This window comes from Salvelinus alpinus, chromosome 7 (assembly GCF_045679555.1).
Source record: "Salvelinus alpinus chromosome 7, SLU_Salpinus.1, whole genome shotgun sequence".
Lineage (NCBI taxonomy): Eukaryota > Metazoa > Chordata > Actinopteri > Salmoniformes > Salmonidae > Salvelinus > Salvelinus alpinus.
This window is the reverse complement of record NC_092092.1, coordinates 32,008,193-32,031,959: the sequence shown is the minus strand read 5'-3', so window position 1 is coordinate 32,031,959 and position 23,767 is coordinate 32,008,193. Positions and strand designations below refer to the sequence as shown.

General features: G+C 42.6%; 1 protein-coding gene across 14 annotated transcripts in view; it reads left to right on the top strand.

Moving 5' to 3' along the window:
- cacna1g (calcium channel, voltage-dependent, T type, alpha 1G subunit) overlaps positions 1 to 23,767 on the top strand; it is a 294,162-nt gene that overhangs the window by 128,986 nt on the left and 141,409 nt on the right. For all 14 annotated transcript variants that reach the window (XM_071409870.1, XM_071409877.1, XM_071409866.1 and 11 more), the window contains exon 5: positions 3,896 to 3,993. In XM_071409870.1, the coding sequence (XP_071265971.1) occupies positions 3,896 to 3,993 (98 nt within the window). The remainder of the gene's footprint in view (positions 1 to 3,895; positions 3,994 to 23,767) is intronic.

Genomic DNA, 23,767 nt, shown 5'->3' with positions numbered 1-23,767 from the left:
CAGTGAGCCATGAGCGTCCATAGCCGTCAGCCAGCCATGAGCGTCCAGAGCCGTCAGCCAGCCATGAGCGTCCAGAGCCGTCAGCCAGCCATGAGCGTCCAGAGTCGTCAGCCAGTCATGAGCTGTCCCTTAGCCCAGAGCGGCTATTTACCCAGAACTGCCCCTCAGTCCAGAGCTGTCTCTCTGTCCGGAGCTGCCTTTCAGTCCGGAGTTGCCCCTCTATCCTAAGCTACCTCTTTATCCTGAGCTACCTCTCTATCCTGAGCTATCCCTCTGTCCTGAGCTATTTCTCTGTCCTGAGCTACCTTGTCCCGGAGCTGTCCTTTATCTTGGTGTTGCCCCTTAAATTAGGTGGGGGAAATAAGAGGGTGGTCATGATAAGGGGTAAACGTAAGCTGGGATTGACTATGGTGGGGTGGGGACCTCGTCCAGAGCCTGAGCCACCACCGTGGTCAGATGCCCACCCGGACCCTCCCCTAGACTTTCTGCTGGTGCGCCCGGAGTTCGCACCTTAAGGGGGGGGTTATGTCACGTTCCTGACCTATTTCTGTTAGTTTGTTGTATGTGTTAGTTGGTCAGGACGTGAGTTTGGGTGGGCATTCTATGTTGTCTGTTTCTATGTTGGTTTAAGGGTTGCCTGGTATGGCTCTCAATTAGAGGCAGGTGTTTGGCGTTCCTCTAATTGAGAGTCATATTTAGGTAGGTTGTTTCACAGTGTTCGTTGTGGGTGGTTGTCTCCTGTGTCAGTGTTTGTCGCACCATACGGGACTGTTCGGTTTGTGTTGTACATCGTCATTTTATGTGTAGGCTATTTTCCCTGTTCGTGCATTCTCGTGTTTATGTAAGTTCGTCGTTCAGGTCTGTCTACTCCGTTTGTTGTTTTGTTAGTTTATAGTGAAGTTCGTGTGTTCGTCTTGTCTTTAATAAATATTATGTGTTCACAACCCGCTGCGCCTTGGTTCCCTCAATACTCCTCCTTTTCAGTTGAAGAGGAGGAGGACCACCGTTACACAGTGTGCCATCACAGCAGCAAGATTTGTGACCTGTTGACACAAGAAAAGGGCAACCAGTGAAAAACAAACACCACTGTAAATACAACCCATATTTATGTTTATTTATTTTCCCTTTTGTACTTTAACTATGTGCACATCGTTACAACAATTTGAAATGTCTTTATTCTTTTTGAACTTCTGTGAGTGTAATGTTTACTGTACAGTTTTATTGTTTATTTCACTTTTGTTTATTATCTACTTCACTTGCTTTGGCAATGTTAACATATGTTTCCCATGCCAATAAAGCCCTTGAATTGAAATTGAATTAGAGACTAAGAGAGAGACTAAGTGAGAGAGACTATAAATTATACCCCACCATAACAATGGAATTTATTAGGCTGCAGATACAGTGCATTTGGAAAGTATTCAGACCCCTTACCTTTTACCAAATTGTGTTATGTTACAGCCTTAAATGGACAAAATAATTGTATCTCATCAGTCTACACGCGATACCCCATAATGACAAAGTGATAATATGTTTTTAGACATGTTTGCAAATGTGTATGAGACTCGAAATTGAGCTCAGGTGCATCCTGTTTCTATTGATCATCCTTGAGATGTTTCTACAACTTGATTGGAGTCCACCTGTGGTAAATTCAATTGATTGGACATGATTTGACAGTGCATGTCAGAGTAAAAACCAAGCCATGAGGTTGAAGGAAATGTACTTAGAGCACCGAGACAGGATTGTGTTGAGGCACAGATCAGGGGAAGGGTACCAAATAATGACTGCAGCATTGATGGTCCACAAGAACACAATGGCCTCCATCATTTTTAAAAGTTTGGAACCACCAAGAATCTTCCTAGAGCTGACCGCCCGGCCAAACTGAGCAATCGGGGGAGAAGGGCCTTGGTCAGGGAGGTGACCAAGAACCCAATGGTCACTCTGACAAAGCTCCAGAGTTCCTCTGTGGAGATTTGAGAACATTCCAGAAGAACAGCCATCTCTGCAGCCAGATGGAAGCCACACATCAGTAAAAGGCACATGAAAGCCCTCTTGGAGTTTGCCAAAAGGCACCTAAAGGACTCTCAGACCATGAGAAACAAGATTCTCTGGTCTGATGAAGCCAATATTGAACTCTTTGGCCTGAATGTCAAGCGTCACTTCTGGAGGAAACCTGGCACCAACTCTAAGGTGAAGCATGGTGGTGGCAGCATCATGCTTTGGGGATGTTTTTCAGCGGCAGGGACTGGGAGACTAATCAGGATCGAGGGAAAGATGAACTGAGCAAAGTACAGAGAGATCCTTGATGAAAACCTGCTCCAGAGCACTCATGACAGACTGGGGCACCTTCCAACAGGACAACGATTCTAAACACACAGCCGAGACAACGCAGGAGTGGCTTCGGGACAAGTCTCTGAATGTCCTTGAGTGGCCCAGCCAGAGCCAGAGCCTGAACCTGATCTAACATCTCTGGAGAGACCTGAAAATAGCTGTGCAACGACGCTCCCCATCCAACCTGACAGAGCTTGAGAGGATCTGCAGAGAAGAATGGGAGAAACTCCCCAAATACAGGTGTGCCAAGCTTGTAGCATCATACCCAAGAAGACTCGAGGCTGTAATCGATGCCGAAAGTCCTTCAACAAAGTACTGAATAAAGGGTCTGAATACTTATATAAATGTGATATTTCAGTTTTTTATTTAAAAAAAAATTGCACACATTTCTAAAAACCTGTTTTTGATTTGTCATTATGGGTATTGCATGTAGATTGAGGGGGGGAAAATATTGAATCAATTTTAGAATAAAGGTTGTAACGCAACAAAATGTCAAGGGGTCTGAATACTTTCTGAATGCACTGTATGATTACCTTCTGTGTGTCTTTGTATGTATTCTTGTATGTACTCTCTGAAAGTACACTGGTAATCATAAACCCTTGAACAGGGTTTAGGAGTAACTTGATTACATGTCCTGAGTTATTTTTTCTCTCTCTCTCTCTCTCTCTCTCTCTCTCTCTCTCTCTCTCTCATTCTCACCTCCCTCTGTGCAACCTCCGCTACTTCACTGCAATGGTTCTGGGAACTCACACACCCACTCACACTCACTGCAGTAGAACATCAATCTTTTTCTCTCTGAAGGTTAAGAACAGCCATGATCTTACAGTAGTCATGCCTTCATAACATCCTCTTCTCAATGACCAGTGATTCACTCTGCTATTGATGTCTGAAGAGGGATACACAGTGGCATATGCTCGCTGGTCCCCTTGGGGGGGGGTGCTTATATGCACGTGTGGGTGTCTATGCATGCAGCTCTTAATCAGTCCAGGTCGTGCAGTTCAAGTGGCTTTCATGCATGAGAGAGGGTGTTTGCCAAGACACACTCGTTACAACCAGACATAAACACACAGACAAGCTGAGGAAATTGACAAGCACAGATTGAATAATGAGACATCAGCCGATGAATTACCCAGAGTGAGAATATGTTTTACATTTACTCTTTGATTAAATATATTTTATTGCTATTCCAGTGTTCCTTATGACTGGTCCCACTCTCAGCTCAGCTAGCGTGCATAGGCAATAGATCAGTGTTATTCAAACCTTACCCTACGAGGTCTACTGTTGGTTTTCTGATATTTAATTGCACCACCTGGTGTCCAAGGTCTAAATCAGTCCCTGATTAGAGGGGAAGAATACAAAAAGCAGTGGAAGTGGCTTCAATGTTTATGTTTGAATTTGAGGGCAATAGAGGATTTGTTCACACACAGGTTGAATCAATGTTGTTTCAATGTGAACCAATGTGGAATAGACGTTGAATTGATGTATGTGTCCAGTGGGATGATATCAAGTGTTTGTGTAGACTGATTGGGACATGGTACTAACAGTGTCTGTGTTTGTTTTGTTCCAGAATGCTGGAGTACTCTCTGAACCTGCAAAACGTGAGTTTCTCAGCGGTGAGAACGGTTCGAGTTCTGAGACCCCTCCGAGCCATCAACAGAGTACCTAGTGAGTGACAACCCCTCTCCTCTCCTCTCATCCCTTCCTCCTCTCTCCCTACTAACCAGACAGTGGTTCAATCAGGGTTATTGGCCATAGCCAATCTCTCTTTGCTTGCACCCCACCTCCCTGTGTTATCTCGCTCTCGCTCTCTATCCTCCGCTCTCTTTCCCCTCTCTCTCTGCCCTCTCTCTCTCTCTCTTTATCTCTCTCTCTATCCTCCTTTCTCTTTCCCCTCTCTCTGCCTTCTCGCTCTCCATCTCTCTTTCTCCATCATGGTGTATATCTGAGGGTGTCTCTCAGTCCCCATCAGTCTTTAGTGAGTCCAGATTGAATTCTCTAATAAACACATTAATGTCCCAGTGTGGATGTCTGCTGCCTGTTCTCACCCTCCTCATCTACTGCCCATCCCTCTTACTAAACTCCAGGCCTCCCCTATTATACCCACCACCGCCTGTGCTGCTGAGAGAGACAGCCTTTTAGATTGGGAGGAAGGGTGTGTGTGAGTGCGTGCGTCCAGGTGGGCGCGGGTGAGTGGTATTTGTGTGACTCCCATGCCCCATGTTGTGTCAAGGGCTCTCTACAATTTAGTACTCCTGTCAGTCAAATCCTGACACACACACACACACACACACACACACACACACACACACACACACACACACACACACACACACACACACACACTCTCTCTCTCTCTCTCGCTCTCTCATTAGGTAGTCCATCCCTCTAATCACAGTTGTAATGGTACATTAATGTGATGATGATTTTCCCTGTCCCTCTCCCTGCTGTGAAATGTCATTGTAGGGATGGGAACTGTTGATTTGGGGGATGCACTATCTCTCTTCACACCCTCCCCTCTCCAGTGTAATCAGGACATGCGCTGAAGCGTTAAGATGGTCAGAATAAATGTGTCCATCATCAGGGAGATGATGTCCACTGGGAGAACTGGCTGATTTGTTTTTCAAACTATCTCCAGTGTTTGGGACTATGTCATTGGAATATTGAGGACGAAACTCCTTTTTCAATATGGCCTTTTGGCAGACATCTTTTTGAAAGGCGTTGTATAGTTCTCTATTACAACACTGCATCTATTTTCCTTCACTGAAGTATGTCTCTCCCCCTAGGCCAGCCTTCCCTCATCCGAATGGCTGCTCCATCATATCTTGTCAAATGTATGTCCAATGCTGTCATTTACAGCTCCAATGTTTCCGTCTCTACTTTTCCAACATGTCCTTATCTCAATTGTATCAGTCTCAATCTCCTATATATATACTTTATTCAACCGTTATTTGATCAGGGAGTCATACTGAGACCAAGGTCTCTTTTACAGATGAGCCCTGAATGACGTAAATCAGAAAATACACACATCAATATAAATACAAAAGTCAAGCAGAAAGAAAAACACTGTCATAAAAAAACAAGAGAGGCACCAGAACATCACATTTAACATCGTTTTGAAGATTGTTCCACAAATAAGTTGCAAGAAAACTAAAAGCTGATTTACCCGAGTCAGGAGAGACCAAAGGAATTTCCAGAGTTAGCCATCCCTGAGACTGGGTGTGGTAACTCGTAGGTGTAAAATGTAGTATTGTTAGGTACAGTGAGAATTTTTGTAAAAAGATTTTTATAAATGAAAACATAGCAATGTATCAACCTACGTGACATCAAAGAGGGCCAACCAACTTTCTGGTAGAGAATGCAGTGATGAGTACTAAAATTTGTCGCCCGTAATAAAGCACAGTGCACTATGATAAACGAATGGCTTTAATGAAGTGGCAGCTGTGTTCATATAGATGAGGTCGCTATAGTCTAGGGCCGGTAGGAACGTCGACTCAATAGTCTGCTTTATAGTATTTAGCAAGATGCAGGACCTATTTCTACAGCTTCTTAACTAACTCCTCAATATACTTTTTAAAAGACAGCTTTTCATCTATTCAGCTACCCGAATATTTGGAAGCAGGAACACGATCAATATGGACACTATCCAAAGTACATATGCTTAAATCGTCAGACTCTGCATTAGCAGCGGTGATCAACAGTATCAAAAACCTTTGACAGGTCAATGAAGAGGGCAGCACAATGTTGCCTTTTATCCATACAGTTAACCACATTATGTATACATCGGGATGCAGCAGAGAATGCTATGGCCTGGTGTAAAACCCAACTGTACATTAAGAATACATTTCAAAGATAAGTAAGATTTTAGCTGAGAGTTCATCAGGGATTATAATATTTTAGCTAGGCAAGAAAGTTTAGAAATAGGCCAATAATGATTTAGGTCACAAGGGTCACCACCTTTGTGAAGGGGGAGTGCATGGTCCGCCTTCCAAACCTTGGGGTTAGTACCAGATATAATCGTCAGGTAAAAAATATGGGTTAATTATTCAGCAATCAGGGGGGCAGAGAGCTGCAGCAAAAATCAAGGTTATCAGCCCCAGTGGAATTGTTTTACATCAATCTTAAGCAAGGCATCTAGCACATCACAGATAGTAAATTGTTGAAATGAAAACAAAGATGCACTAGAAGTTGACTGGTTAACCGTCGAGGCAGCTAGAGGCTGGCAGAGGGAAGAGCAGTAGATTGACTGACCAGGGTCAACTACACCACCGTTTGTCTCAAATAGAAAGCCTGCCGAGATAAAATTATGATTAAAAGCATCACTTATCCCATTCTTCTCAGTTATGCTGCCAGTCAGACAGAACTTGCTTAGCCAGGGAAGAAGAGGAATTTGTATGCTTCAGTTTACTGTTTTCCAAAAAATGTAAGGATCACCAGCAGTCAGAGATAGAGCTTAAAAAATAGCTTGATTTAGCTTTCTTAATCGAGATAATACATCTGTTTCTCAATTGTCTGAAAGATTGTCAGACCACTACAGAGTCAGTTTTCCTTGCTTTGGCCCAGGCCTGATTTCTCATCTGAATGAGCTCCGATAACTCCGAAAAAAAACCAAGGGTTCAATCTATCTTTGACTCTGAATTGTTTAAAAGGGGTGTGTTTATCTGCCAGAGGAATAAATATGGAGGATACATTTTCTAGAGCCAACTCAGGGTCATGAATACAGGAGACAGTGGCTAAATCAGAGAGGAACATGTCGTGTAAAAACCATTGAGCGAAGAAATTATACAAAGATTAGTATTTTGTGGTTTCATGATCACTGAGATCATATGCAAATACTCCACAAGACAAAATATTGATGGTGGTTCCTAGTAAGAATTAAATCAATCAATTAAGAGTGAACAGGGTTTTTAACATTTAGCCGTGTGGGTTTTGAGATCAATTAAGTCAGATTAAAACCAACGCATATACTCTTAAATTGATCTGAGGCCGGGTTTAGCCAATCCAGATTCAAATCCCCTAAAATGAGAAACTCAGAGGACAGAAAATGGTTTAACATTCAGATATAGCACAATTAGCATCGACCATGGCAACGGGGGGGGGGGGGGGGTGATAAATCCCAGCAACAAATAAATGTGTATTCTGATTTATGGACACGTCTACAACCAGCAGCTCAAATTTCTTGGGAACAGATATATTTAAAGATTGGGACGCTATTAAATTAGATTTTACTTATATGGCCACTCCTGCCCCTTTCTGTAACCTGTCACATCTAACTACATTCTAATAATTTACTTCAATGTACTTTATCAGAGACAGATCCATTTAACCATGTATCAGATAGAACAAGAATATCAGGACATTAGTTCTGTATTCAAATGTCAATTGTGTCAATTTTTTTAATCATACTTCGCACATTTAGGTCCATTAGCCCAAGCCCCCTAGGATATTTTATAGTCAGCGGGGGGATTAAGCTCATTCCCATAAGAGCTAACAGGCATAGGGTCATCTGCAGCTACTTGTTGAGTGAGCTGAGCCTTTTTTAAGATCCCTGGCCAACCACGTGAGAGCAGAGCAGACTGAGCATTTGACAGACATCCCTCAAGTCACTGGATGCAGGGTCTGGGGCTAGAACTGGGAGGGCAGTGTTGACCGAGCTTAGTCCACTGGATGAAGCTCCCGCCAAAGGAGTGGAGCTGCTGCAGGGGACCAGAGTGGTTGCCAATGCTCCATTGTGGGTGAGTACAAGGGGTCTTGGTGTGGCTCCTGTTGCAGGGTTAGGGCTGCCTTGGGGCCAAGTGTCCCAGGCCATTCCTGGGGATGGGAGTAGGGAGGGTAACCAAAACTAGCCTGAGAGGGAGGTTATGGGGGGAATTGAGGAGGGTGGTGTGGAGGGCAGTGTGTCTGGCGAAGCTTTAAACTCTCAGCATATGTAGGCTGATGATGTGAATGATACATGGTGTGTGCTGCATCATGTGGTGCATTACCCTCAATAGTGTTTTGTCAGACCCTAGGTTAGTGGTCAGTGCTGTGTAGAGTTGGGCTGAGTTAAGGCGGGCCGGGTCTGGTAGAGCTGTGCTGTGATAGGCCGGGTTTGGTTGTGCTGTGCTGTGATAGGCCTGGTCTGGTTGAGTTGTGCTGTGATGCGGCGAGTCTGGTTAAGGTTTGGTAGCGTCAGAACCGTTTAAATATTGGCTACAAACTAATGGAACACCATTATGGAAAGAGGAGATTCACAGGAATACGATGGTGTTCTACATTTTGCTATTGTCTGAAGGTAACCGGTACAGGTTTAATGGGAGTATGAAGGTCATTTTGTGCTTAGCCCCCCAAAAATGGGTTATATATGTGTAAAAGAAAAAATATATATATACAGTACCAGTCAAAGTTTGGACACACCTACTCATTCCAGGGCTTTTCTTTATTTTTACTATTTTCTACATTGTAGAATAATAGTGAAGACATCAAAACTATGAAATAACACATATGGAATCATGTAGTAAAAAAAAAGTGTTAAACAAATCAAGATATATTTTATATTTGAGATTCTTCAAAGTAGCCACCTTTTTCCTTGATGACAGCTTTGCACACTCTTGGCATTCTCTCAACCAGCTTCAGGTAGTCACCTGGAATGCATTTCAATAACAGGTGTGCCTTGTTAAAAGTTAATTTGAGACAATCAGTTGTGTTGTAACAAGGTAGGGGTGGTATACAGAATATAGCCCTATTTGGTAAAAGACCAAGTCCATGTTATGGCAAGAACAGCTCAAATAAGCAAAGAGAAACGACAGTCTGTTATTACTTTTACATGAACGTCAGTCAAGTCGGAAAAACCATCAAGCACTATAATGAAACTGGCTCTCATGAGGACCACCACAGGAAAGGAAGACCCAGAGTTACCTCTGCTGCAGAGGATAAGTTCATTACAGTTACCAGCCTCAGAAATTGCAGCCCAAATAAATGCATCGCAGAATTCAAGTAACACACATCTCAACATCAACTGTTCAGAGGAGACTGCGTGAATCAGGCCTTCATGGTCAAATTGCTGCAAAGAAACCACTACTAAAGGACACCAATAAGAAGAAGTGACTTGCTTGGGCCAAGAAACACGAGCAATGAACATTAGTCCAGTGGAAATCTGTCCTTTATTCTGATGATTCTAAATTAGAGATTTTTATTTCCAACCGCTGTGTCTTTGTGAGACGCAGAGTAGGTGAACGGATGATCTCCGCATGTGTGGTTCCCACCGTGAAGCATAGAGGAGGAGGTGTGGTGGTGCTTTGCTGGTGACACTGTCAGAGATTTATTTAGAATTCAAGGCACACTTAACCAGCATGGCTACCACAGCATTCTGCAGTGATACACCATCGCATCTGGTTTGCGCTTAGTGGGACTATCATTTGTTTTTCAACAGGACAATGACCCAAAACACACCTCCAGGCTGTGTAAGGGCTATTTAACCAAGAAGGAGGGTGATGGAGTGCTGCGTCAGATGTCCTGACTTCCACAATCACCTGACCTCAACCCAATTGAGATGGTTTGGGATGAGTTGGACTGCAGAGTGAAGGAAATGCAGCCAACAAGTGCTTAGCTGTCATCAAGGCAAAGGGTTGCTACTTTGAAGAATCTAAAAATCTAAAATATATTTTGATGTTTCTTACTTTTTTGGTTACTACATGATTCCATATGTGTTATTTCATAGTATTTGAGGTCTTCACTATTATTATAGAATGTATAAAATAGTAAAAATAAAGAAAAACCCTTGTATGAGTAGGTGTGTCCAAACCTTTGACTGGTACCGTATATATATATATATATATATATATATATATATTTCATTTTATTATATATATATATATATTTTTCCAGATAAAAAAAAAAACCATCTCCTAGATTTAGGACAGACACTTCAAAACGTTGTTTCTGATGATTTGTTTTTTGACTGTTGTTTTTTGCCATTTATGAATGTGTTATTCAATGCGTTACTATGGGCTTTAGTAGTAAAGGCCAAAATCAATATTTTATCAAAGAATAGTTTTATATGTATATTTGAGATACCTAAAGGGGTCCTAAAATTCTAAATGAAATAACTTAATGATCCATAGTATGACCATCTTAAAACAATTCCATATGTCAGTTTAGTACCCCCCCCAACTTCTTAGACTCAAAATAATGAAATAATGCACCTCTAGACAAATACACTTTTTAAACAATGCACTTGATGAATAATACAAATAAAGATATTAAATGTGTTTTTCAATGAAACAACACATTACACATCATTTAAGATACTTCAGGATGTTCCCACCTTCTTACCAAGTGCTCTTTTGCTTGTTTGTTACTTTGTGTGATTGCTTGTTTCACTTTCAAGGCCTGGACTGTCCTCCAGAAACCCATTAGAAATCCTTCCTCTTTCTCCCTCTTTTGGTTTCATGTTTGTTTATCCAGGTCCTGATTCTTCTTTTCGTCCTTGTTGGGTTGATAGTCCCCCAATCCCATTCCTTCTTTGTGTTACCTGATGATTCAGCAGATGAGCCTGATGAATGAGGGCGATCAATCTATCCAAATCTCTCCAAAATATTTCCTCAAAAGAAAAGTATCTTTCAATTCTTCTAGATGTGAACTCAACTGTTCACATATAATAAAATAATTGAACAAGAAGTACATATTTAAGGAGGAACTCTTCTTACTGCTGCTCATGGAACTGGTTGCTAGGAGAAGATGGCTGTCTGTCTGCTCAGAAGACTGTTCAGAAGACTGGTTTGCATGCATGCACACACACACACACACACACACACACACACACACACACACACACACACACACACACACACACACACACACACACACACACACACACACACACACACACACACACACACACACACACACCCTCCCCAGACCCACACCCTGCTCCCAGGTCCTAATGAACACTCTCATGTCCAGTTATGGTAGTATACTTGATGGTGGGACATGGCAGGCCTGTCAGAGAGATTAGAGATACATTCCCTCACTCTTAGACAAGATCCCGCCGCTGACACCAATCAAGGCTCCCACACCGCCTTCTGATTGGCTATTACACTCACGTCCTGTACTCACACCAGGGGTAGTTAGAGGGCTGTCATTGGCTGCGGTGGTCCCTGAGGACGCATGTACACACGTACACACACTCACGCGCACATGTATGCAGGTATGCACACACGCGCGCGCACGCTCACACACACACGCATATGCAAACCGAGCAATGTCCCCCTTCACTTTCAATTCATGAGTGAGTCACTGTCATTCTCTCTCCGCAGTGAGGGGAAGTGTGTTGAGGTCAGTTAGAGGTTGATTAGAAGCCTGTCCAGTCATGCTTTAGAGTTCACTTATGTTGACAGGTAACAGGTGACGTGCTGTTGGTGTTTGTGTGTGTGTGGGTGTGTGTGACTGAAAGGTCATTTTTGCTGGAACTCTGGTGGTAATTGGGGTGTAGTGAGTGAATGGCAAAATAAAGAGCGAGAGGATGAAAGGGAGAGAGTGATCAAGAGGGGAGAGAGAGGAGGGAGGGAGGGAACGAGAGAACAGCATAAACGATGAAGAACATGATCATAAACTAGCTTCTGCCTATAGAGAAACGAAATTGCATGTTATGTCCATAAGTAAGCACCATCCAAAAGAGAGGACCATGATTGATAGGCATGTTCTGCAACATATGTGATTATCAGTGATTATCACAGACACATACAGGCCATTGCTCCACTGCTCCCTTCCTAGTCTTTGTAATGAGATCTGCTCTGGAATAGGCCTATCAGTGACTTTCATTGTTAAGCTATGCCCTTTCCCCACACTGTTATCGAATTGGCATTAACAAGATGCTTGTTCGCACACACGCACGCACGCACACATACACACACCAGCGCACATGGAAGTATGTACACACACACACACACACACACACACACACACACACACACACACACACACACACACACACACACACACACACACACACACACACACACACACACACACACACACACACACACACACACACACACACACACACACACACACACACACACACACACGGGATGTGCACACTTACACAGCACACACACATACACATACCCCTAACCCCCCACACACTCACATTGTTATCGACTTGGCATTAGCAAGAACGTTTCATTGTGTTCTCCATGCCTCGTTAGGCCTCGTGTTTGAGCTGTGCTGAGGTTCACACTGTTTTGTACTTCACCAGTGATAAGCCCAAAGTGTTGACCTACCTCTCCTTTCCTCTGCTGGATGTTCCTTCCTGTTTGTTGTTCACTCAGCCTTAGATAAACATAATTACAGTAAACACGTTCTGACGATGTCCTAGCCGCTAGTTTTTCCTGAACCAATAGAAGGTGTATTGAGGAAATAGTGGAGGTCAAATGGGTTTAGTGGGTACTTCCTGTGTATGCCTTTATAAGGAGGTATTGGAGATAGTGTAGGTCATAGGACCTTTAGAAAGGACAGAGTCACGTCTTGGCTTCCCGAATGCTTCTATTGTCTGAGTGTGGAATCTGGAGACTGCTCAGAGGACACAGAGGACACAAACTATCCCAGAGGCCTTTACATCTCTGGAATACAATATAGCATGAACAAGTTATCTTTTGATGTTCAATTGAGCTGGAAAGGTATCACATTTTGTAGGAGGAGGAGGATGGATCATTTTGAACTTTATGACGGTGATGTTGGATCATAACCTTAATAGAACCGTCATGAAACATTGTGCAATAATGTCCTGGGGATGTTCTTGGTTAGCTGGGATAATATCTGGTGTCAGGAGGGATACTGTACTATAGCCAACCAAGGGAGGACATAGAGTCATGGGGTGGTGACATTGGTGAAGGGGGTGGTAATCTGCCGGATGAGGGCATGGCCTGATCTACCTTGGGTAAAATCATTCTATCAATTAAAGTAGGCAGGTAGCCTAACGTTTAAGAGCATTGGGACAGAAACTGAACGTTTGCTGGTTCGAAATCCTGGAAAAATCTGCTGGTCTTCTCTTGAGCAAGGCAGTTAACCCCCAACAACTGCTTCCCAGGCACCGATGGCGTCGATTAAAGCAGCCCACTGCACCTTTCTGATTCAGAGTGGTTGGGTTAAATGTGGGAGACACATTTTGGTTGAATGCATTCAAATCAAATCAAACTTTATTTGTCACATGCACTGAATACAACAGGTGTAGCTCTTACCGTGAAATGCTTACTTACAATAACTTAAACCAACAGTGCAGTTCAAGAAAGAGTTAAGAAAATATTTACCAAATAACCTAAAGTAAAAAAGAATAAAAAAGTAACACAATAAAATAACAATAATGAGGCTATATACAGCGGGACCCGGTACCGAGTCAATGTGCGGGGGTACAGGTTAGTCGAGGTAATTTGTACATGTCGGTAGGGGTAAAGTGATAGATAATAGTGATATAGTGATAGATGCATAGATAATAAACAGTGAGTAGCAGCAGTGTAAAACCAAATAGGTTGGGGGTTGTCAATGTAAATACTCCCGGTGGCCATTTGATGAATTGTTCAGCAGTCTTATGGCTTGGGGGTAGAAGCTGTTTAGGAGCCTTTTGGTCCTAGACTTGGCGCTCTAGTACCGCTTGCCGTGCGGTAGCAGAGTTAACAGTCTATGACTTGGGTGACTGGAGTCTTTGACAATTTTTTGGGCTTTCCTCTGACACCGCCTAGTATGTAGGTCCTGGATGGCAGGAAGCTTGGTCCCAGTGATGTACGTGGCCGTACGCATTACCCTCTGTAGCGCCTTACGGTCAGATGCCGATCAGTTGCCATACCAGTCGGTGATGCACCTTGTCAGGATGCTCTCAATGGTGCAGCTGTAGAACTTTTTTTTTTACCTTTATATAACTAGGCAAGTCAGTTAACTTCTCACGAGTCACCAACCCTGATCCGGTAGCACCCCCCCCCCCCCCCCCCCCACTGAGTAGCATAGCTAGCATAGCGTCACAAGTAACTTGTAGCATCTAAATATCATTAAATCACAAGTCTAAGACACCAGATGAAAGATACAGGTCTTGTGAATAAAGCCACCATTTCAGATTTTTAAAATGTTTTACAGGGAAGACACAATATGTAAATCTATTAGCTAACCACGTTAGCAAAGGACACGATATTTTTACTCCCAACATCTTTTTCCTGCGTCAGTAGCTATCACTAATTCGACGAAATAAAAATATATATAGCCACTAACCAAGAAACAACGTCATAAGATGACAGTCTGATAACATATTTATGGTATAGCATAGTTGTTTTTTTTTAAATGTGCATTTTTCAGGTATAAATCACAGTTCTACATTGCAGCTGCAATCTGAAAAGGTGCCGACCAAGCCAGAACAATTACAGAGACCAACGTCATATAACTAATTACTCATTTTAAAACATTTCAGAAAAATACACAGCGTACAGATATTGAAAGCCCAACATCTGGTGAATCCAAACAATATTTCAGATTTATGAAATGTTTTATAACGAAAACAAAATGTAGCGCTAAATTAGCATAGCTATACCAGGCAGATTCGGCTAGGCGCCCACGGCCAGTTCACATGCACAACAGATATGATATAACATCGTAAATTGGGTCTTACTATGGCTGATCTTTCATCAGAATCTTGATCAAAGTGTCCTTTGTCAAGATGAGTCGTTGGTTCCGTTCAGAGTTGTTCCTTGCCCACTCCATTTAGCACAGGTACCGGTCGAGTGGCACGGATTTCTCAAACGTAAATACAATCCGACAACGGAACACCGCAAAACTCCCGGAAAAATTCAAATAATCTGATTAAACTATATTGAAAAAACATACATTACGATGATATGGTCACATGTATCAAACAAAATTCGACACGGAGATAGTTTTCATACATAACGCCAGCAAAACAGTACACAATCGCAGCTCAAATTCGAGCGATTCAGTAAACCGGAAGTTGTCGGTCACGCCAAAGAAATGGGTCCTATTTCACGTCAGTCCCAGATAAACAAAGAATTTCTCCTCTGACGTCCTCTTGACAACCAGAGGAAGGCGAATGAAGTGTGTTTCTGGTCATAGGGGGCACGACCATATATAGGCAGAGCTTTGAAGCCAGCATAACACATCTTGATTTTATGTTCTTGGTCATGGAAAGTGCTGTGAAATGACTTCTGTATCACTCAGAGACAAAATTGAAACGGTTTTAGAAACTAGGGATTGTTTTCTTTCCAATGGTATTATTTATATGCATATAGTAAGAGCAATAATTGAATAAGAGGCAGTTTAATCTGTAGAGCAAATTATGCTAATGCGAAAATAGCACCCCCTGTATTCTCAAGAGGTTTAACCTCTCTGGGATATGTGGGACGCTTGCGTCCCACTTGGCCAATAGCCAGGGAAAATGTAGAGCGCCAAATAAAATAAAAAATGATATAAAATCATTAAATCACACATGTAAGATACCAAATTAAAGCTACACTCGTTGTGAATCCAGCCAACATGTCAGATTTCAAAAAGGCTTTTTTGAAAGAAAGCATAAGATGCTATTATCTGATGATAGCACAACAGTAAACAAAGAGAGTGTAGCATATTTCAACCCTGCAGGCACAACACAAAACGCAGAAATAAAATATAAATCATGCCTTACCTTTGACGAGCTTCTTTTGTTGGCACTCCAATATGTCCCATAAACATCACAAATGGTCCTTTTGTTCGACTAATTCCGTCCATATATATCCAAATTGTCCATTTATTTGGCGCGTTTGATCCAGAAAAAAACAGCTTCCAATTTGCGCAACGTCACTACAAAATATCTAAAAAATTACCTCTAAACTTTGCCAAAACATTTCAAACTACTTTTGGTGCTCTTATGCATGCTTCAGTGTTGCTTGCCTCGAAGCGAGCATAAAAGACATTTAGCTCGTCTGGTAGGCTTGCGTCACTGGGCAGCTCGCGGCTGGGTTTCCCTTTGTTGTCCGTAATAGTTTTCAAGCCCTGCGACATCCGACGAGCATCAGAGCCAGTGTAGTAGGATTCAATTTTAAACCTGTATTGACGCTTTACCTGTTTGATGGTTCATCTGAGGGCGTAGCGGGATTTCTTATATGTGTCCAGATTAGTGTTCCGTTCCTTGAAAGCGGAAGCTTTAGCCTTTAGCTCGATGCGGATGTTGCCTGTAATCCATGGCTTCTGGTTGGGCTATGTACATACGGTCACTGTGGGGACGACGTCATTGATGCACTTATTCATGAAGCCGATGACTGAGGTGGTATACTCCTCAATGCCATTGGATGAATCCCGGAACATATTCCAGTCTGTGCTAGCAAAACAGTCAGGTAGCGTAGCATCCGCGGGATCTGACCACTTCCGTATTGAGCGAGTCACTGGTACTTCCTGCTTTAGTTTTTTCTTGTAAGCAGGAATCAGGAGGATAGAATTATGATCAGGAGTATAGAATTACAGATTTGCCAAATGGAGGGCGGAGGAGAGCTTTGTATGCGTCTGTGTGTGGAGTAAAGGTGTTCGAGTTTTTTCCCCTCTGGTTGCACATGCAGGTAGAAATGAGGTAAAACTGATTTAAGTTTGCCTGCACTAAATTCCCCGGGCCACTAGGAGCGGCGTTTCTGGATGAGCATTTTTCTTGTTTGCTTATGGCCTTATACAGCTGGTTGAGTGCGGTCTTAGTGCCAACATCGGTTTGTGATGGTATATAGACGGCTACGAATAATATAAACGAGAGCTCTCTTGGTAGATAGCGTGGTCTACAGCTTATCATAAGGTACTCTACCTCAGGCGAGCAATACCGCAAGACTTCTTTAATATTAGACATTGCACAACAGCTGTTATTGAAAAATAGACGCACACACCCGCCCATCATCTTACCAGACATAGCTTTTCTGTCCTGCCGATGCATGGAAAATCCCGCCAGCTCTATATTATCTGTGTTGTCATTCAGCCACGACTCGGTGAAACATAAGATATTACAGTTTTCAATGTCCCGTTGGTAGGATAGTCTTGATCGTATATCATCCATTTTGTTTTCCAATGATTGCACGTTGGCCAGTAGAATGGATGGTAGTGGTGGTTTACTCACTCGCCTACGAATTCTCAGAAGGCAGCTCGACCTACGCCCCCTTTTTCTCCGTCCTTTCTTCACGCAAATGACAGGGATTTGGGCCCGTTCCCGAGAAAGCAGTATATCCTTTGTGTCGGACTCGTTAAAGAAAACATCTTTGTCCAGTTCGAGGTGAGTATTCGCTGTTCTGATGTCCAGAAGTTATTTTCAGTCATAAGAGACGGTAGCAGCAACATCATGTACAAAGTGAGCAAAACAATAACTTACAAATAATGCAAAAAAACTAACAAAATAGCACAGTTGGTTAGGAGCCCGTAAAATAGCAGCCATCCCCTCCGACGCCATTATTATCTTATTTGTGCAACTGACTAGGTATCCCTTTTGTTATTACAGCATGTACTGCCAATGTAGCATTTCATGTAACAATCTCACAAAATATTTACAAAGCAACACACTAGTTTTACCTTAGGGAGATTCAGTTACTGTATGTTAATTAACGCTAGCTCTGCTGTACATCCATCTTAGCCCCTTTGTTTCCTCCCTAATCAAAACAACAATATCCAGCACTTTGGGCTTAGACCCTTTGTTAAGGGCTATTGCCTACGGATTAGGCTACAGAGGGACGCAAGTGTGTTCCAACTCCCTCTTTTGAAACTCCGTCAGTAGAGTTAGGTAGACACACAGTGCTGCCAGTGCCAGGGCTGGCCTCAGCCGAGAGGACAGGAGAGATTTGATGTGCCTGTAAGCAGATGGGCTCCCATCACAGTCAGTTTCCTGGCAGCCATGTTGAAATGAAATGGCCGCCCAGCGCGTAACTGGAAAGCACACAAAGACAGAGGAGGAGATAGACGGTTATTATACAAGACGAAATGTCAATCAGATGGATTATGTTTAGGTTGTGGAGAAAGGGAGAGTGTCTGGTTGTCAGGGGATGGGGAGAGGTGTTTGTTTGTGTGTGTGAGAAAAAAGGAAAGGGGAAAAGACATACCTCAAAAGGAATTATTGAATATGTAGGATATATGCCCAGTCAGGTCACTTGAGATCTAAGGCGATATTCAACGTTCGTCCAGGTCCACAGGACTTTGGGAAATGTCTTAACTGGCTACTAGGGGTAACGGTGAGTGCTATTACCATCAAGTAGGCTTGCTAGGGTGCAGTGGATGGGGATGGCAGATGGGTGTAAGGCGTGAGCTCCAGCTCCAAGTGTTGTGTGTTCAATCCCAGTGCTAGGCCCTCATTTAATTTGTTTTGTTTTAGCCTTATACCAAACCTTAACCCTTACCTGAACCATTTGGAAATGAATGCCTAAACTTAACCGTCAAATTGTTTGTTGTAAACCTATCCCGGAGTTCTGGTTCCGAGGGTCACATGTTCAGTCCCAGTGCTAGGCAATATATATATATTTTTTTTTTCACCCTATCCCAAATCTTAACCCTTACCTTAACCATTTGGAATTAATGCCTAAACTTAATCATTAAGTTGTTTCTGTTGTAACCCTATCCTAAACCTTAACCCTTACCTTAACAATTCAGAATTAATGCCTAAACTTAACCGTTGAAAAGTTATGTTTATCTCCCCCGGACAAACGTTGAATACTGAAGTCAAACCGTGAGATCCTGTTGAAATGCCATCTTGTTCCATTATTCACAATTTTCAGCTTGTCCAGCTTTTTCAAATTTGGTTTCATGCATCGATTTAATAACCTGGGGATCCCCTATGATCCATGTTGGCTCCACAATAAGCTGCTGTATGTCATTAGCATAACAACACACCAGAGAAAAGAATTTGGCCACAGTAGCCATTTGTTCCGAAGGTTAGGGCACAGTTTCCTATAAAGCCCTTCATTTTCAAGTAAAAGGAAGCAAAGTTACACTATTGGGACTAAGCCCATGTCTTGCATTGGAGTGAGCCTCTATGTTTAATGCGACTATAAGACAGTAATCCTAAACTCTGTGACAGGCAGAGCTAAGCATCATTCTCCCATAGCTCAGCACACTGCAGTATAAGGTCCCTGCGCTGATTTGGAGTTGCCTCGTTAATGTGTATGTCTGTGTTACATTGCTTTGCATTGCTTTGCATTGCTGTTTTACTCATTAATGACCAGAGAGAGAAAGAGAAATTGAACGAAAGACAGAGAGAGATGGAGATAGAGATGGAGAGAGAGAAAGAGAAATTGAACGAAAGACAGAGAGAGATGGAGATAGAGATGGAGAGAGAGAAAGTGCTGTTAAGTGCAGAAAGTGTGCCTCGTCAGGGAGTGTTGAACAAGCTGAATCCTGCTGAATGCTGTTTCCTGGAGAGTTCATGGTGACTATCTGAAGGGGATAATGTAGAGCACGCACTAACAAAATACACAACATACATACTGGATTTTTTTAGACCTTAGTATAAGTGCAGACTAGAATAATGTATACATAATGCACCCAATAAGTGCATATGTTTATTAGGCTCCCGAGTGGTGCAGCAGTCTAATGCACTACATCTCAGTGCTAGAGGTGTCACTACAGACCCTGGTTTGATTCCAGGCTGTATCACAACTGGCTGTGATTGGGAGTCCCATAGGGCAGCTCACAATTTGCTCAGCATTGTCCGGGTTAAAGTTTTGGCCGGGGTAGTCCGTCATTGCTCCCGAGTGGCGCAGCGGTCTAAGGCACTGCGTCTCAGGATTTGCTAATATTGAGCTCTGATTTAAGATTTTTTTATACAAAAAGCATTACAAGAATATTGATGTCTTGATTTTGTCCAAAGTAACGGTAAGAGAATCTGGTGAATTGATAAAACACACTTTCTTTATCCGTTGGCCTACAAACATCCCCATCAAAATGAGTCTGTTTAAGATATAGATATCTGTTTTTTGCAGTAGCTGCGTCTCAATCCACCGCATCCGCCGATATCGCCCTTCCGGATCTGCGGTGAAAGGTGGCAGTGCTAAAGTGTTCCTCAGACCATGAGACATCCTGAGAATCAGTCTTTCCCACGAAAACATCTGTAGCATCCGAACGGATGCCCACACGCCTCACAAGACTTGTCTGAAGTCGGTACAGCCTCTTCTGCCAACTTCTGTCTGTAGTGTCCGAACGGTTTGGGCTACACACTCCGTTTTGCTCTAGGACGCCCACAAGCCTCACCCGACTCGTATGAAGGTCCCCGGTACCGGTTTGAAAAGTTAATGGAAGTACTGTATATACTGTATGGACATAGTTTAGTGCCTAAAATGTGGGGATAAATACATGAAAAAAGAGAAGAAAAAAATTCTGGATCTTTCTTACATCTTAAAATTCCTAATCAAATAGATAAGCAATCCTTGGTTTGACCGTCTTAAAACATATTATTATGTTCACTTAGAACCCCTCCTCCCCCCCCTTCCTTAGATATGACTTAGAGTCCAGAGGGTTAACCTCAATGTCAACTTGATGTGACATCCCATTGTTGTTTTAGCTGTATACACTGATTAACTCTGACAGCCCTAAACATTGTACATGTGCTGTTTAGTAGTTTTTGTGTTGACATATTCTGCATTAATGTGTTAATTCCAAAGAGTAAAGATTTCATGACTTTGGGACAAATCCTAACGTCACCTAGTCATGCATTGTTGATGTCATTGGATGATTTCCTGCGAAAACCGGAGGTGTGCTGATCTAAAAATAGGATTGGGACCTTTGAGTGTCGCTTTTCCTTTTCCATTTGATCTATAGTGTGAGTCTGCATTTCTTCACACTTCACACTTCTTCACTATCTCCCTGTGGTACATAATAATATTGTTTAACTTGTAGCTTAACGTCTCAGCTACCTGGGTTGTTCCACGAAAAAGTGTTTTTTGCATCCCATTTAATATTTTAAGTAGAAATTGTGCACCCGTATTGCATTTCAAAAGCCTGTTATATTAAAATAAGTGCTCTTTATTATAGCAACAAGCTCTCACAGTGTCACTGCAGAATTAAGACGTTTTTCCAAATGTCAAATTTGGATGTTGCTCCAAACGTCACATTTTGAAGTGTTTTTGACACCCTGGGTTGACTCCTCCTGCTCAGGATCATTCTATTTGTCCAAACTTCACATTTTGAAGTTGCTCCAAACGTCAAATTTAGAAGGTTAAGGGTTAAGCTTTTGGATAGGGTTAAAATATTAAGTTTAGGCACTCATTCCCGCCCGAATGGTTAAGGTAAGGGTTAAGTTTTGGGATAGGTGTAATTTAAAAAAAATTCAAACATAATACTAATAACAATTGTGTCCATCACTGAGTTTGAAAACGCAACCTTGTGGTATATAACACGCAACCAGAGTGATGTTATACTACACTACACTGATCTCCCGGGTGGCGCAGTGGTCTAGGGCACTGCATCGCAGTGCTAGCTGCGCCACCAGAGTCTCTGGGTTCACGCCCAGGCTCTGTCGCAGCCGGCCGCAACCGGGAGGTCCGTGGGGCGACGCACAATTGGCATAGCGTCGTCCGGGTTAGGGAGGGTTTGGCCGGCAGGGATATCCTTGTCTCAGTATGTAAAATGTAATAAAATGTATGCACTCTACTGTAAGTCGCTCTGGATAAGAGCGTCTGCTAAATGACTAAAATGTAAATGTACTACAGTGGATGGTTAGCAGTCTTATGGTTTGTTTGTAACCAAGTGGGAAGTGGAAATGTATCATATTTGGGAAAAATTCCCCTGAACGGCCCTCCAACTGGTAATTGCTAGTTAAATCAGACATGAATCCCCCTGTGACGGGGCAATGGACGCTTGTTGTTTGCAACAGGGAGGGACAATTGTTTTTTCAAAATGTTAAAATATTTCAACAATAACACATGTTATTTTTAATTTTACTAGGCAAGTCAGTTAAGAACACATTCTTATTGCCAATGACGGCCTAGGAACAGTGGGTTAACTGCCTTGTTCAGGGGCAGAACGACAGATTTGTACCTTGTCAGCTCGGGGATTCAAATTTGCAACCTTTCGGTTACTAGTCCAACGCTCTAGACCCACTCAGTTTTTCACCACAAAAACACCAGACAATGGCAAGAAAATTATAGAACCAGCTCACCTGCTTTTACACTATAATTTGACTATTAGATGTTCAATGTTTCTTTTGAAATAAATATTTTAAAAGGAATAGTTAAACCATATTCAAATGAGACTTCAATTCACGTAACAGGGTTGACTTCAAAATGAGGGACAGACTTCAATGAATCACTATTCACATGAAATAAGTAATCATCTTCAGAAAATAACTTTGTCAAAGCAACAACATGACTAGGGCTTTACAATGACGGTGAAAACTTGGAGTAATTTTTGAGGGTTAGAATCTTCCTAGAGGTCACATAGAGGGCACAGATGTCAAAATGCTGATTTATTGACTTTATTTGTGCCTTTAACCTCTTGAAGATGTGCTCTTTATGACAGAATGTTAAAATTAGGTCAACTCAAATGTTTTTTTTGGACTAAGTTATACTTCTCAAACTGCACCGAATTGGTGGACCGACCCAACTACTGTGTTAGGCTTGGATTTGTGTCTTGTGTATTTGCTCCCCGTCAGGCAGCGTAGCTGTAAAAAGCTGATGACTGTGAGACTAGATAGAGAGACACAATACAGCTGGATGTGAACCCGAACTGTCGACACGCCTGTTATCTACCCAGACATGCTGCTCATTGTGGCTCACTTCTCTTCTCTCTCTCCTCCGATGATACCATCCCTTGCTTCTTATCTCTACTGAGCGCTCTCTTCATGCTCCCTATTTTGCTCCCTACCCATTTTCTTTTCAAATGTGCACATTTCTCTTGCTCTCTCTCCTCCTTCTCTTTTGCTCTCTGTCTCTCTATCGCTATCTCTCCCACTCTCCATCCTCTCTTTCTCCTTCTCCCACTTTCTGTCTCTTTCTCACTCTTCTTCCTCCCTCGCTCTGTCTCTTTCTCACTCTTCTTCCTCCCTCGCTCTGTCTCTTTCTCACTCTTCTTCCTCCCTCGCTCTGTCTCTTTCTTTCCAAAATCGACTAATTTCTCGCTGGTTCTCCCCGTGGTGGTGGTAGTCATTGGGCAGACAGGGATTAACCCGGCTCCTCCAATTACCCGGAGAAATCTTGATCGGAAAATGATTCTCATTACTGACGCCTGAGTCACCTGTTTCTGCTGCGAGCGTAACTAGAGAGGATCTACAAGGGAGAGGGAGGGAGGGAGGGAGCTAGGGAGGGAGGAAGAAGGGGGAGAGAGAGATCATTACAACACTGTATACAGACAAATGTGTTCATTCTTTTGGATCTTTTGTGAGTGTAATGTTTACTGTTCATTTCACTTTTGTTTATTATTTATTGAACTTGCTTTGGCAATGTAAACATATGTTTCCCATGCCAATAAAGCCCACTGAGAGAGA